Source organism: Lissotriton vulgaris, chromosome 4_1 (assembly GCF_964263255.1).
Source record: "Lissotriton vulgaris chromosome 4_1, aLisVul1.2, whole genome shotgun sequence".
Taxonomy (NCBI): Eukaryota; Metazoa; Chordata; class Amphibia; order Caudata; family Salamandridae; genus Lissotriton; species Lissotriton vulgaris.
Window position 1 is genome coordinate 473,884,353 of NC_141691.1, and position 13,113 is coordinate 473,897,465.

Sequence of the window (13,113 nt, forward strand, 5' to 3'; positions counted from 1 at the left end):
AACAATCTTTAAATTGTAAACAATGCGTGAATGGACCATGTCTGGCTGGCTTATTTTGGAAGGAGAAGGCAGCACATGCAACTCCCTTTAATCCCATCACGCAGGACGTGTATGGAAGCCTATGCAATTAGCAGAACATATTACATTCCTTCTGAGTATTCTACAGTACAACATTTCAGCATTCCTAAAATGCTGTAACAAAATACAGTTCCAGTAATTTTGCGCTTACACATAGCAGACGCACCTACATGCAGGTAAAGCATGGCGTGGCAGTTTTAAGTTATTATCAGCGTTACTAAATAGTCAAACTCCAAATCAAAATACAAGAAAAGCATCTAAGTTCTCCAGGGACTCATACTTTCTGATGCTTTTCATATGACACCTCTGACACTAGAATTAGAGTATGTACATATGGTATGAGGCAGTTAGCACTCTTATGCAGAGGTCACATGTTGTTGTATATCAATATGATATATATTTTAAAAAGTTTACATTTTAATTAGTTGTGGCAGGTGTAATAACAATATTATATAAGAAACTGTTAGTCTGAGTAAGAAAGTGGCTGCTTGTATACCATGATTGATTTCCTTGTGGTTTGTATTAGACTTGGTGTGTCTGACAGAACAGGTCTATAACACTATCAATCATGGTCATAGTTTGATCGAATTTTCCAAAATCTGTAAAATTGTCTCTTAATTCATAAAACCATTGCTTGCTGTCTGTACAATAGAAAATAATCTCCTAATTTCTTGTTTACAGATATCAGTTTTAGAGATCTTTGTCTATGTCATGACTACATTCAACAATAGCAAACAGCGGGACAGAATAATTTTTAGAACACAGTGTATGCTCCTGGAAACAAGATGATCAACGTTTGCGAAACTAATATAGATGGCACAGATTACATTGACAGCGTTGTCCTTGTATTTCCTCATTTAGGAGACTGATAACTCGCCATTATTGATGAATTTGCACATACATATTTACAGCCAGTAATTAGTGGGGAGCATGTGGGCTGCCCATGCTGTCCATGCAATGAGTGGAGTAATTATGTATACAAAAGTTCTACAGACGCAAATCACCAATAAAAATCCAGGTGCACTAGTATTTTTGGAAAATGAGTAGGCTGTTGGGGTGAGAAAGATAGCTGTGCATGAATTCCGAGACAACAGCTGTATATTGTATATGATGCACATACAGTGCAAGGAATGGTATATTCATAGCCTTCCTTACGGCGAAGATAAAGCCAGAAATAGCACTGCTCTTTGACCTGAAGGGGTGAAAAAGATAACAACGATCCTGCAGTGGAAGGAACGTGAAATTCATTCACTTTACGACGTTACTTTCACTTCCTGCACTGTAGATACACGTACTCATATTATTGTGTTTTGTTCCAAAAGTCTTTGTTTGGCACCAAACCTGCTTCTCGGAGGCAAACAAGGAGCATACGAATTGCTATATTAAACACCACATTCCTATGAGCCAATCTCAAAATGTGGCTATACCTGCAGGGTTTGGATAGTTCGCCCAGGCTTGCGGCTACACGTAAACGTGACAGATGTGATGTCCTTGTACAGGGAAATAATTTCAAGTGTGAGAGTTTTGTAACTTAAGGCCAGTGAAGTGTGGGTGAAGAAAAAAGTCGTACTTATACTGTGCTTCATCATCCTCCATTCGATCTAAGAGTTGCTCAAGCATTTGAATGGCCTTCTAATGATTGCGTTCCATGCTATAGGCTATTGTTAAACAGTTTGGGTCAGATTTATGATAACTGGCGCATCCCCAGGGATTCACAAGTTATTTTGCGCCGCTGCTTCGCCATCCATGGTGCGCCGCATTTACAATGCGGCGCACCATGGGGCAAAAATGGCACAGATGCGTGACGCATCTGTGCTGTCAAGGTGGCGCATTGCTGGAGTTGCGTCGCAAGCGCGACGCAGCTCCAGCAAGGCTCGGGGGTGCCCCATCTTTACAATGCTGCGTCAAGACCTACGCCTGCTTCAAGCAGGCGCAGGGTTTTGATGCAGCATTGGCCTGAAAGTGACTGAGTGCAATCTTATAGATTTCACTCAGCCACCTGCCCTGGAACGCCCACCCTGCGCCGGAACGCCCACAAGTGGCGTAGGGCTTTACAACGTGACGCATCTGCCTAGATGCGTCACGTTGTAAATGGGTCGTAGGGATGCGCCACGTTTACGCCGCAGTTGCGTGACGCAAACGTGGCGCATTCCCAACATAAATCTGCCCCTTTCTGGTCATTTCTTAGCTCCTATAGTGGAGAGGATTATGCTCCTATAGTGGAGAGGATTCACAATCACAGTTGTAGTTGGAGGAATTGCCACAGCTCTGCATTAAAACGTTTGAAAAATAGACAGTGTTCAATTTTCCAAACACAAGAGCTTCTAGGAACTATGAGTAGCATATCACCCACTCCCTGGCACATCAGGACTTGGATCTCAAGGAAAAGTACGAAGATCGCTCATGCGAAGTTTTAGAAGAACATTGGAAGAGGTGTTCTCTGTGAGCCACCAAGACAGATCAATGAGTTAATGTAGGGTAATTTCTTAAACAGACTTACAGACACATTCAAGCTTTCTAGCACTGGGGACTTAATGTTCTTGCAAGGGAAATGCCATGAATGTTGAAGCTTAAGGCTAGAACATAAAAGTCCAAGAATCAGCAAAGCCTGCTGACCAGTTCACAGACTGTCGGATGACTGGTCTTCTATGGAGAGCTGTTAAGACAAAAATCAGTTGAAGGAAACAGCTTTTCCATGAGGAATTGATCACTAAAGACTAGTCCGGAAGTTTCCAGTAAGTACATCTGTTTCACAATTACTAAGGAGTCTAGAGTGCAAGTCTGTGTGTCCCAATTTTGGCCACATTTCTCATGGCAAATAGTGTGAAGCAACCAGATAAATAGCTTCTTCCCAGCCTTCCTATGGAAACACCCTGCTATTTTTTGTAAACATTCTTAATCATCTGCACCCTTGATAGTCCCCAGTGTGAGAGACACAATGTTGCCCTTTTTATTGCCTGCCGGCATTTTCTGAGCATGTAAATCCAAAAAGAGGGGAGATAGAGGCAAGGATAGAGAGGACTCAGCCTCCTGTACTCAAAGTAACAACCAAGAAGAGTCCTTCTGTACGAAATGGGCTATCTTTCCACTGTTCCTTAAAGTCTGGAAACAGAAAGTTTCCATAAAATGAGCCTCACCCACCAAGATGTCTCATGGTGGCATGCTTCGTCATAGGGTTCTTCCCATCCCGCTGTGCGACGGGGGCATTTTCTGAGCTACAATGACTAGTTACAATGACCAATTTTTTCAATTTTTCCTTTGCTTTTCTTATTTATTTTACTTGGTTGGGATCTTAACTTATCTTTTTTTCTTTTAATGTAACTGTTGTTGGTTAATTGATACATACACCTATAAGCATGTCTATGAGATTTGTCCCGGCGTTCTGAACAATACTGATTACAAAGAGGAGCAATGTTACCCTTACTGAAACCTGTTTCACACAGTAGAATGCTTTGCTTATGCATTGTTGGTGCGCATTCGCATCCCATATCAAGACTGGCTTGATGTAATTTTTCTACATGTGGATTTATCAAACACACACTTAAACATCTACATTCTTTGGTTAGGTTGTTGGTAAGTACTGTGTACTTTTTAAGATAATATTAAGAAAAAATAAATATGTGTTTATCATGGCAGGGTGTATTTTTGTACCACTCTATGAAACGTAGCAAACATTAGTACACCATTCACTAAATTATGAAGCTAGTGTGTAATCATGTGTTACTTGTATATGCATAAACAGACACATAATTACATATTAGGTTACGTTTTGAAATATGTAATAGGTGGTCATGTGGGTGCCTGTGTCTGTGCGTAGGTATTGCTGTGTAGTTCACAGCAATGTGTCGACGTTGTTTAGAAATTGTACGCATGCCATGAATGATCAAATATTTGCTTTTTTCGGAGAGCCCATCACACTTTCTTTGTTCATGCCATGCAATGGCTTAAGATAAGCATATTGGAAAGAACAGTGCATACAAAACAATGTGGTAGTCATTTATATAAAATCCAAAAGATAGCAAAGATGTTCCTTTTCCTCAAACACATGTAACTGTCCTGTTTTTCCCCAGAAACGCTGTAGATTTATAATGGCATTTTCACAACAACGATGCAGGCCCCAGCTCTTCCGATATTAAGAGGCACGTCCTGCAAGACAGGCAACAAACACAATTTTAGCAACTGACAATTCACATAAAAAACGTATTTCTTGCGTTATTGTTCATTTTATTCACTTTTATTGGCATAAATGCCTACACGTACAAACAAATCTCAAATGACAGACGTTACATAGGAAAGTATCATACACGTCGCCTAGGTACCAATGTAGGGCACAAAAGCAGATTTGTTCTCAAGCTGTTAATCAACATAATTTACTTAATGAAGAAGGACCTTCACGGCCAACTCGGTAATAGTGAACGAACTTGCAAGTTGTAGAGTGGGAGCATTTTAGCTCTGTTCATTTGCGAGGGGTGCATTTAAAGTGTCAAAGTGCCTCCCACCCGCTTCAGAAAAGCCATATGGCACCTTATGTGCTGTTTTTAATGATCCCTTTCAGTCTGTCCAATTTTAATCCGCCATGGGATGACCTTTTGAATTCTAGGGGAGCAAGATAGGCTGTAGTGTGTGACAGCATTACAGTGCATAGCACCACTGATTAGGCAGTTCTGCTGTGGACACATCCAATTTTTGTCATTAAAGGATGCAATACTGCTCCAGGTACAGTTTACACTGTACGGTCACATATGATCTACGTTTTCCTGCCAAAGCTGTCTATAAAAGAAGAAGCCCAGCAAGAGGACATAATTTCCCATCACCCATCAGAACAGGAACTGACATCACTGGATCAACCACCATCCACCTACACTGGAAGTGACATCACAGAATTTCCAATCATACATTTGGACAGGAAGTGACATTATGATTTCCCCACCAAAACCGTCTTTAAAAGAAGAAGCCAAGCAAGAGGACTTAATTTGCCATCGCCAATCAGCCTAGTAAATGACATAACAGCACCCTGCACTCCTCTACCCTCCCAGTACCTACTTATTGGCATCTGCAACACAGATGTCCAATGGACACACCCAGTGGGAGCGCTACTGGTGTAATTCACAATGGGGGGCTGGAGGAGATTTGATGGACCAGAGAGGGCACTCTCCCCAATTCAGACAATAAATAACACAAGAAGGCTGTGGGTCCGAGCAATGGACTACTGGTTACCCCAATGTGAGAAAGAGGAGAAAACAGTGCTGTGGGAAAGAGTGGGGGTGTCCCTTTTAAGGATGGTTTCCCTCACACACCAAAGCTGTCATGCTTCATCATGGGGATACCTCCTCGCGTCGCGAACCTAGTCGTGAAGCGAGCTACAACCCCCTCGCTGCGAGGGAGGAGCTCAGGGATGTTTTAGTGGAGAAAAGGGGCATTACTAAGACCTAATGTGAGAGAATGTGTGAGTGTGAGTGTGGTGGTGCAGTGCTAACTGAACTGTGAGAATAAATAAAACTAGCAACAAGGTAAGCCTAACATAGTTCATTGATGCTTTGTGGTGCCAGGATTAAAACCAAAAGTCGAGAAGTGTGGCTGCCGTAATTAGAGACAGCTACACTCAAAAGTGATTAACATGTTTCAGCCGTATTGTTCTAAAATAGTGTTGTGGCCTTCTTCAGGATCTCTATTATAAAAGTTACTGCAAGTGTGTGAAAGAAAAATAAGGGTGCAATAACAAAAAAACGCAGTGTCATACAAAATCGGTGATCCAGCTGTCCTGCAGATTCACTGGTGTGCCTGCAACTGTCAGGTATCTTACATCATCTCTCCCTGTCACATGGCCATAGGTACCAATGACCAGCCAACCGCTCTACTAAGCGTGGCAGCAACAGCATCTGTCCGGGAGGCTACTGGTGTGCCAAAGGCATGTTCGACTGCCAGTGCCAGGGAACCCTCGATCATCAAGGATTTATTCTCACACTAAGTCACTCTCACCAACATCACTTCCAGCAACTCTGCAACGATAAATCCAACTTCTTCCACAGAGAAATTGTAAAATCAAAAGCAGCCTCACAGAACTAACCCAACCGCAGAGAACTTGTTGCTAACCTACCCACCAACAACCATGATGGCTACCTGACCGAATGGACAATCCTCATCAGAAACAACTCAAAGACAATCATTTGAACCATCCACTCAGTGCCCCACCACATCCACAACCTGGGAGCATAACCAATCACCCCTACCCTAACCCACATCATCAATATCTTCATCACGTCTGCCACTTTGCTGGATGAATCAAAACTTGCATTAATCAATGCCCTCCTCACAGAGAAACCCACAGCTGACCTGAATCAACTGAGCAACTCCCTGTTTCCCTATCAAACCAAAGTGATTGAGAAGGCCATCAAAAAGCAACTCAAAATCCATCTCGAACTTCGCCATCTTCTAAACAACACTCAATCAGGATGCAGAAAAAAACCACGGTGCCAAAACCGCAATCATTGCAGCCACAAACGACATTCAAATCATCCCCAACTGAGGAGAACCAGAGGTCCTCATCCTGCCCAACCTCTCTGCAAACTTTAACACTGTTTCCTATAATACCCATAATAGAAGGGCTCCATGAGTTAGGCATACAGGAATTCACTCTCATATGAATCGGCTCCTACCTCACAAGAAGAATCCAAAGAGTCAGTCTGCCACCCTTCACAACAGTGACTTAGAAATTGATATGCAGAATGCCACAGGGATTGTCCCTCAGCTCCACCCTTTTAAACATATACATGACAACACTTGCCAACATCATCTGATCACAAGACATCACCGCCATCTCCTACACCAATGACACCGACTCATCCTCTCTCTGAAGAAAAAAACAACCACCACCAGAATAAGCTTTGTCAACTGCATGAGCATGGTAGCAGACTGGATGGGAACCGTACTACTGGTCTTTGGCAACAATTTCCCCCATGGGACTCCACCTGGTTGCCGTCTGAGCAAGGACCCAGACCCACAAACCACGCAAGAAATCTAGGGGTCATCATAGATGACAAGCTAATATAACCATTCGAGTTAACGTAGTGTGCACTTACTCCCTCCAGATTCTACGCATGCTGAAAAAAATCTTCAAATGGTATCCTCAGAACTAAAGTTGGGCGGTATTTGTAGAGTTACACTCCATGCTATTCCACTGAGTTACATGAAAATTGTGTGAGACACCACAGAGTTCTGCAAATGTGAAGAATTAGCCATGTCATACTGCTTTTGCTCATTTTTAGCATTTGGAGTTTAATCTGTACTGAAAAATCAGCGCAAACTGCAGCATGTTGCACACTGGAGGGTGCTGCTTCTTGAGTTGATGTTGCTGTCACTTGAGTAGATTTTATTCTGAAGCTGCAGCTTTCTGACCATGAATAGTGGTGACCACCCACGACTGCCCGAGTTGGGAAAATATTGCCGGGTTCCCTCCTTACAACCAAAAATCATGCTAGGGGATACCAAATCTTGCACATGCTCACCAACTTACCCAATATGGACGGATCTCCACGTTAAATGGATAACACAGAGTGGCCGAAATTTTGCCAACTCTGATGGCGGAGCAACATTTATCACCTACCTCTTCTCAGAACACCAGATGGACAATCCTGCAAGCACTCATCACCAGCAGGCTGGACTATGGCAACACTCTCTACGTCTGGATCTCCAGACAACTGCTATGCAGGCTCACCTTGGTTTTGCCCCTGTCCCCATTGGGGCTCTCAGCTCACTAGCAAAAGTCTGTCCGGCGATGGGCGGGCCTGGAACAGGGTGGCACTGACATGAAGGCCATTTTCTGTCTGGCCGCTGCAGGCTGAATTTCAGCCCCATTCTACCTCGAGGCAGTGTGGCAGGCTTCCAGAGATTCTTGCCAGTATGCTTCTCTCCCTGACCGCGGCTGCCCAGCAGATCCTCACAGACCCTGCCCTCTCAATCACAACTTCGGCTGGCAGGAGAGGAAGGGGAGTTGCAGGCTTCTACAAGATGCAGGGAAGGGAGCTCCTTGGGTGCCTTGCAATAGGTGCTCAATCAGGGTGTCACAGCTCCCTTCATTGTGCCTGTTTCTACCCCGAGCAGGCAGGAGCAGAGCGCTTACCACGCGCTGACTTTGGGCTAGAGCACACCAAGCAAAACATACACCATCAGCATGAATCCAGTGCTTGCCACGGACTGGGTTGCCAAAACTTAAGTGGGAGTACCCTCACTCCCATCTTGGGTCACTCTGCTGCCGGACTCACAGAGGCAAGAATCCCATGTCAGAGATGCTCATGGAGCCACCGATCTAGGCCATTGTTGAGAGCACTGGGGACACACACACACAGGAAAAGCAGGCAGGCCAACACATATAGTCAACCTGCAGAGGAGACGTTCCTTCAGGACAGCAAGCAGGTGATCCAAATGGCAGTTCCTCCTGGCACACAGCAGTCCTCTGGTTGCGATCTAGCAGCATCTGGTTACAAGTCCACAACGTGTCTAATTCATGGGGTCACAGACCCTGTACTTATAGTCAGAAATGATTTGTTCTGGGGGGCTCTTCAAACACTGTATAGAAGTGACCAGCTCCCCCATTCACATCTCAGGCCCTGGCTCTAGACACACCCCAGGGGGGGGGGGTGGAGACAGATTGTAGAAGGCAGGCAAAGCTCTAATCAGGTGCAGGTGCACCTCCTCCCACCACTCTAAATGCAGACCAGGCCTATGCAGGAGCAAGGGAAACTCATCCCGCTACTCTGAATGCAGCCAAGGTCTATTCAGCCTAGTGCTGATACACCCAGGAAAGGCAGTACACACCTCAACTCCCCTTGTGACTGTTTAGAATGAATGCACATCCCCTCTCTCCTAACTGTCAAAACCAGATGGTGAATAAACATCCAGACAGAGCACAAAGACACATAAGCACACAGAAATACCCACTTCTAAAAGTGGCATTTCTAAAATAGTAATGACAAATCTGCTTTCACCATTAAGCAGGATTTATCACTACTATTCTAAACATACTAAAAATGGTCACACTACCCCTGTCATGTCAGAAATTACCACTGAAGCACATATCAGGGAATATCCAATGCAAACCTATGAGAGGGCGGCCTCACAACTGTGAGAAACCAAATAGGTTGTTTCTCACTACCAAGGCATACCACACAGTTAAGGCACATGTCCTACCTTTTACCTACACAGCATCTTGCCCATAGGTCTAGCTAAGGCCTACCTTAGGGGTGACTTACATGTAGTAAAAGGGGAGTTTCAGACGTGGCACCCACTTTGCATCAAACATCACTGCGGCAGTAAACTGCCCACGCAGGTCCTGCAGGGGCAGAGTCCTGAGACAGGTTTGGAAGGCTACTTCGGTGGGTGGCGCGAGCACTGCTGCAAGCCTATTAGTAGCATTTAATTTACAGGCATGTGTATATGGAATGCCACTGTAGAAGGGGCTTTCAGGTAAATTAAATATGCCAACTAGGTGTAGACCAATCTAACCATGTTTACAAGAGAGAGCACATGCACTTTAGAACTGAACAGCAGTGGTAAATTCCCAAGAGTCATAAAACCAACAAAAACTGGTCAGAAAACAATATTGGAGGAAGGAAAAACATTCTGGGGTGACCTTGCAATAAGCGCCAAGTCCAATGCCTCCAATAGGAGGAGAAGCACTTGCACCGAAACCTCTGTGTGAGTGAATACTTTTGCAAGTGCAAAACTGGATTATGTAAGTTTTAAGTGAGGTTTTCATTATTGCCTTGTTTTGTGCAAAGCTCTCCCATTGGTGCCTTTTTATTATAATTTTTGTAGAAGTTGGTGCCCCTGTCCCCTTGTCAGATACCTGTGAGCTTTCAGATGAGCCTGCGGCAAGGACAAGTCCTCATGGGGTTGTTGGCTTTCCACTAACCCAACACTTTTCTCACGGTCTGCTCTTCTAGGCCTGATGTCCTTGTGGACTCGCTGAGCAACTTTTCCCATTGTTGGTGAAACAACAGTGGTTTTCTCCAGGCCAGAAGGACTGTTTATAACAGTATTTCAATCATTTTACTCTTGGTGGAGCACTGTAGCCACAAGGAGAGTTGATATGAGGTTTTCTGGCCTCTAAATATTTGCATATTTCTGGAGTTTAGTTCCAAATGATCTAGGAGAGCTCAGATATCTGCCATTAAGCCCCCCTGACCAACCTGCCTGTAACCGTCACAGCAAACTGGTTCTTTCTCCCAAACTCCCAAACTTTAAAAGGAAGCTCCTGGAGTGAGTGGTGCACAAGTCTCCCTCCTTACCTTTGTCCTTATGGGAAAGGCATGAAAAGTATTATCAGTGAAATGACATCTGATTACCCTATGCAGAGTTCACCCCATCCCTTTTCTTCTGTCAGGAGAAGATGATTTCTCTAGATATGGGTCTATTGTTTGGAGGATAATTTATTTTAACTGGTGGACAGCTGAGAAATAACATGGCCCAACAGGTTAGTTCAAAGCACGAATCTCATTAAGGGTTGGCTACAAAACTCAAAGTATATGAAGGAGTGGAAATATGGCCAAATCATCTTATATTTGATCTTAGGATCTTTTCAAACATGAGGAAAGAACATTTATTTTTTTCTCTTTACTTAGCCAATATTAAGCCAATCCTTGATATAGCTTTCATTTACAATGTAACTACACACAACTACTGCACACTTACACTGAAACACAACTTATTCTCAATAATGCTCTACGGACTCACACTATAGTCAAAGTGAAATTTGGATTTTATTGTTTAAGGGAGAGTTTACAAACAATTTACTCAAACTCCCATCGGTGCAAGGCTTACTGTACACACATACAGGGCCAAGTTAGACAGTAGTTTTATTTGCTCAGCCCAGGCACGCCAGAACATGCATGTGTACCTGTGTTGAAATATAACATGTGCAGAGCCTCTTCACCCCAGCTATACAGCAACAGACTTTAATTTAAAATGCTGGCACTCACAGTTGGTAGTACGCACATCAATTTCAGCAAAGCTAACCATTGGTGAAAATCAGGCTCAAAATCCAGTGGTTCAAATATTAGGAAATCTAAGGGGTTTAATCAGGGCAGAACATGTGCTATGAATTACAATACTCTAACACTAATTGAGGTGCTCACTCCCCTCCAGAAAGCTACAGGATGATCAGCAGGACTGATATTTTGGGCAAGATTTTTGAATAACATCTCTTAGAAGTTTTAAAGAATAGGTGGAAAATGAGGCTTACTGCTATGTATGTGTCATATAATAGCATGGCAACATGATTCTACTTAAGAGACGGAAATACAATGTGATTCAAAAAGAGTTTTGATATTATTGCTGCGATTAATAATTGAACTACATAGTAATTAATGTATGCAAAATACAAACAGAGGAGAATGTGGACTGTCACAAAAACCACCAAAAGGGAGTAGGCAAATTTGCATTTTAGCACTGCTACTATTTAACATCAACTTTTGTAATGGTCCGGAAGCCTTAAAATAAATACAATATTTTCTACCCATTTTGAATACAGAAACAATCCAATTTCTCTTTAATGAAGATGACACAATACTTTTAATCTGACCTCTACTGGTTTACAACATGCCCAAATGAGGTTTGATGACTGCTGTAAGTTTAACTGTTTAAAGATTTACGCAGGGAGAACAAACATAGAGGCAGATTTACAAGCCCCTTGCGCCTCTTTTGCGCCGCCGTTGCATCACTTTTGTGACGCAGCGGCGGCGCAAAAGATGCGCCATGGTGCGGGCTATTTACAATGTGACGCATCTGGGAGATGCGTTACGTTGTTAAGCTCTGCGCCTTAAGGAGGCATTCCGGTGCAGGGGGGGGGGGGGAGGGGCGTTCCGGCGCAGGAATGCCTCCTAAAAGTGGCTGAGTGAAATCTACAAAATTTCACTCAGTCACTTTTAGGCCAATGCTACGTCAAAAGCCTGTGCTTGCTTGAAGCAGGCGTAAGGCTTGACGCAGCATTAGTAGAATGGCCCCCCCAGAGCATTGCTGGAGCTGCACAGATGCGTGATGCATCTGTGCCGTTTTTGCCCCATGGTGCACCGCATTGTAAATGCAGCGCATCATGGGTGGCGGAGGCATGGCGCACAATTACTGGCGCATCCCGGCTAATTTGCAGGGATGCGCCAGTAATTGTAAATTTGCCCCATATTTGTCAGTGGTGTAACATTAGCCCCCGAGCTCCCTCCGGCCTTGCGCACAGGCAGCAGGCTCCGGACTGGGTCTCGGGGCCCATGTATTTTGCGCGGGGGAGGGGGCTCAAGTTTTGTTACGCCACTGGAAATAGTGGTCAGATGGACACTGACATGCTGTAAATTACTCTGGACACTATAACTGACCTCTTGAAATTGTTTATCTAGGAGTGTATTTCTCTTCTACTTTGTCATTCACATACACATTGGTTCATTATTGGGTATCCAAAGACGATTGCTGGGACGTAAAGTAAATTAGATAACAGCATGTAGCATAAGACAATCAGGCTCTAGGGAAAGTCTGTGAGCTAAACATGGTGAGCTTGCTAAGCTAAGGTGTGTGGTTATACTCCAGACAGACCCAGATATCATTCAGTAACCTAGAAATGATGGCTGAGATTGGCACAACGAACCCCTGGGTTTACACTGAGGTTAGAATTAGTCATGATGAATATTGAATATGATCATTATATGAGAACGTTAGCAAGCTGTCATCCTATTACAATAGCAGGAGAAGGGAACATTATTAAAACACGGTAGAAGTCGAAGTAGATGTTTAATGGTATGTTAATCTGACATTTATATTAGGATCGTTGAGCTGAATACATAAGAGGAGTTTATGTCCACGAGCAAAATATTCTGGTAGAAATTAATTTTTTAAATGTGAAAGTTATGAGTTGTATATGTTGTTGTGTAGAATAAATATGCACGTATGGGAAATGCAAATCAACAAAGCTTTTTAGAGAGCTGAATTAAGAAGTAAACAGTCCTCTCTGTCAAGTTGATGCTCAAACACTGACCCATGCTGTGCTATTTTGTA

At 43.6% G+C, this 13,113-nt stretch overlaps 1 protein-coding gene across 1 annotated transcript in view; it reads right to left on the reverse strand.

Annotated features, from left to right (window-relative positions):
- Positions 1-3,356: 3,356 nt before the first annotated feature.
- KLHL4 (kelch like family member 4) overlaps positions 3,357-13,113 on the reverse strand; it is an 840,437-nt gene continuing 830,680 nt past the window's right edge. Inside the window, exon 11 of the mRNA XM_086964616.1 lies at positions 3,357-4,224. Within this exon, the coding sequence (XP_086820742.1) occupies positions 4,162-4,224 (63 nt within the window). The 3' untranslated portion in view covers positions 3,357-4,161. The remainder of the gene's footprint in view (positions 4,225-13,113) is intronic.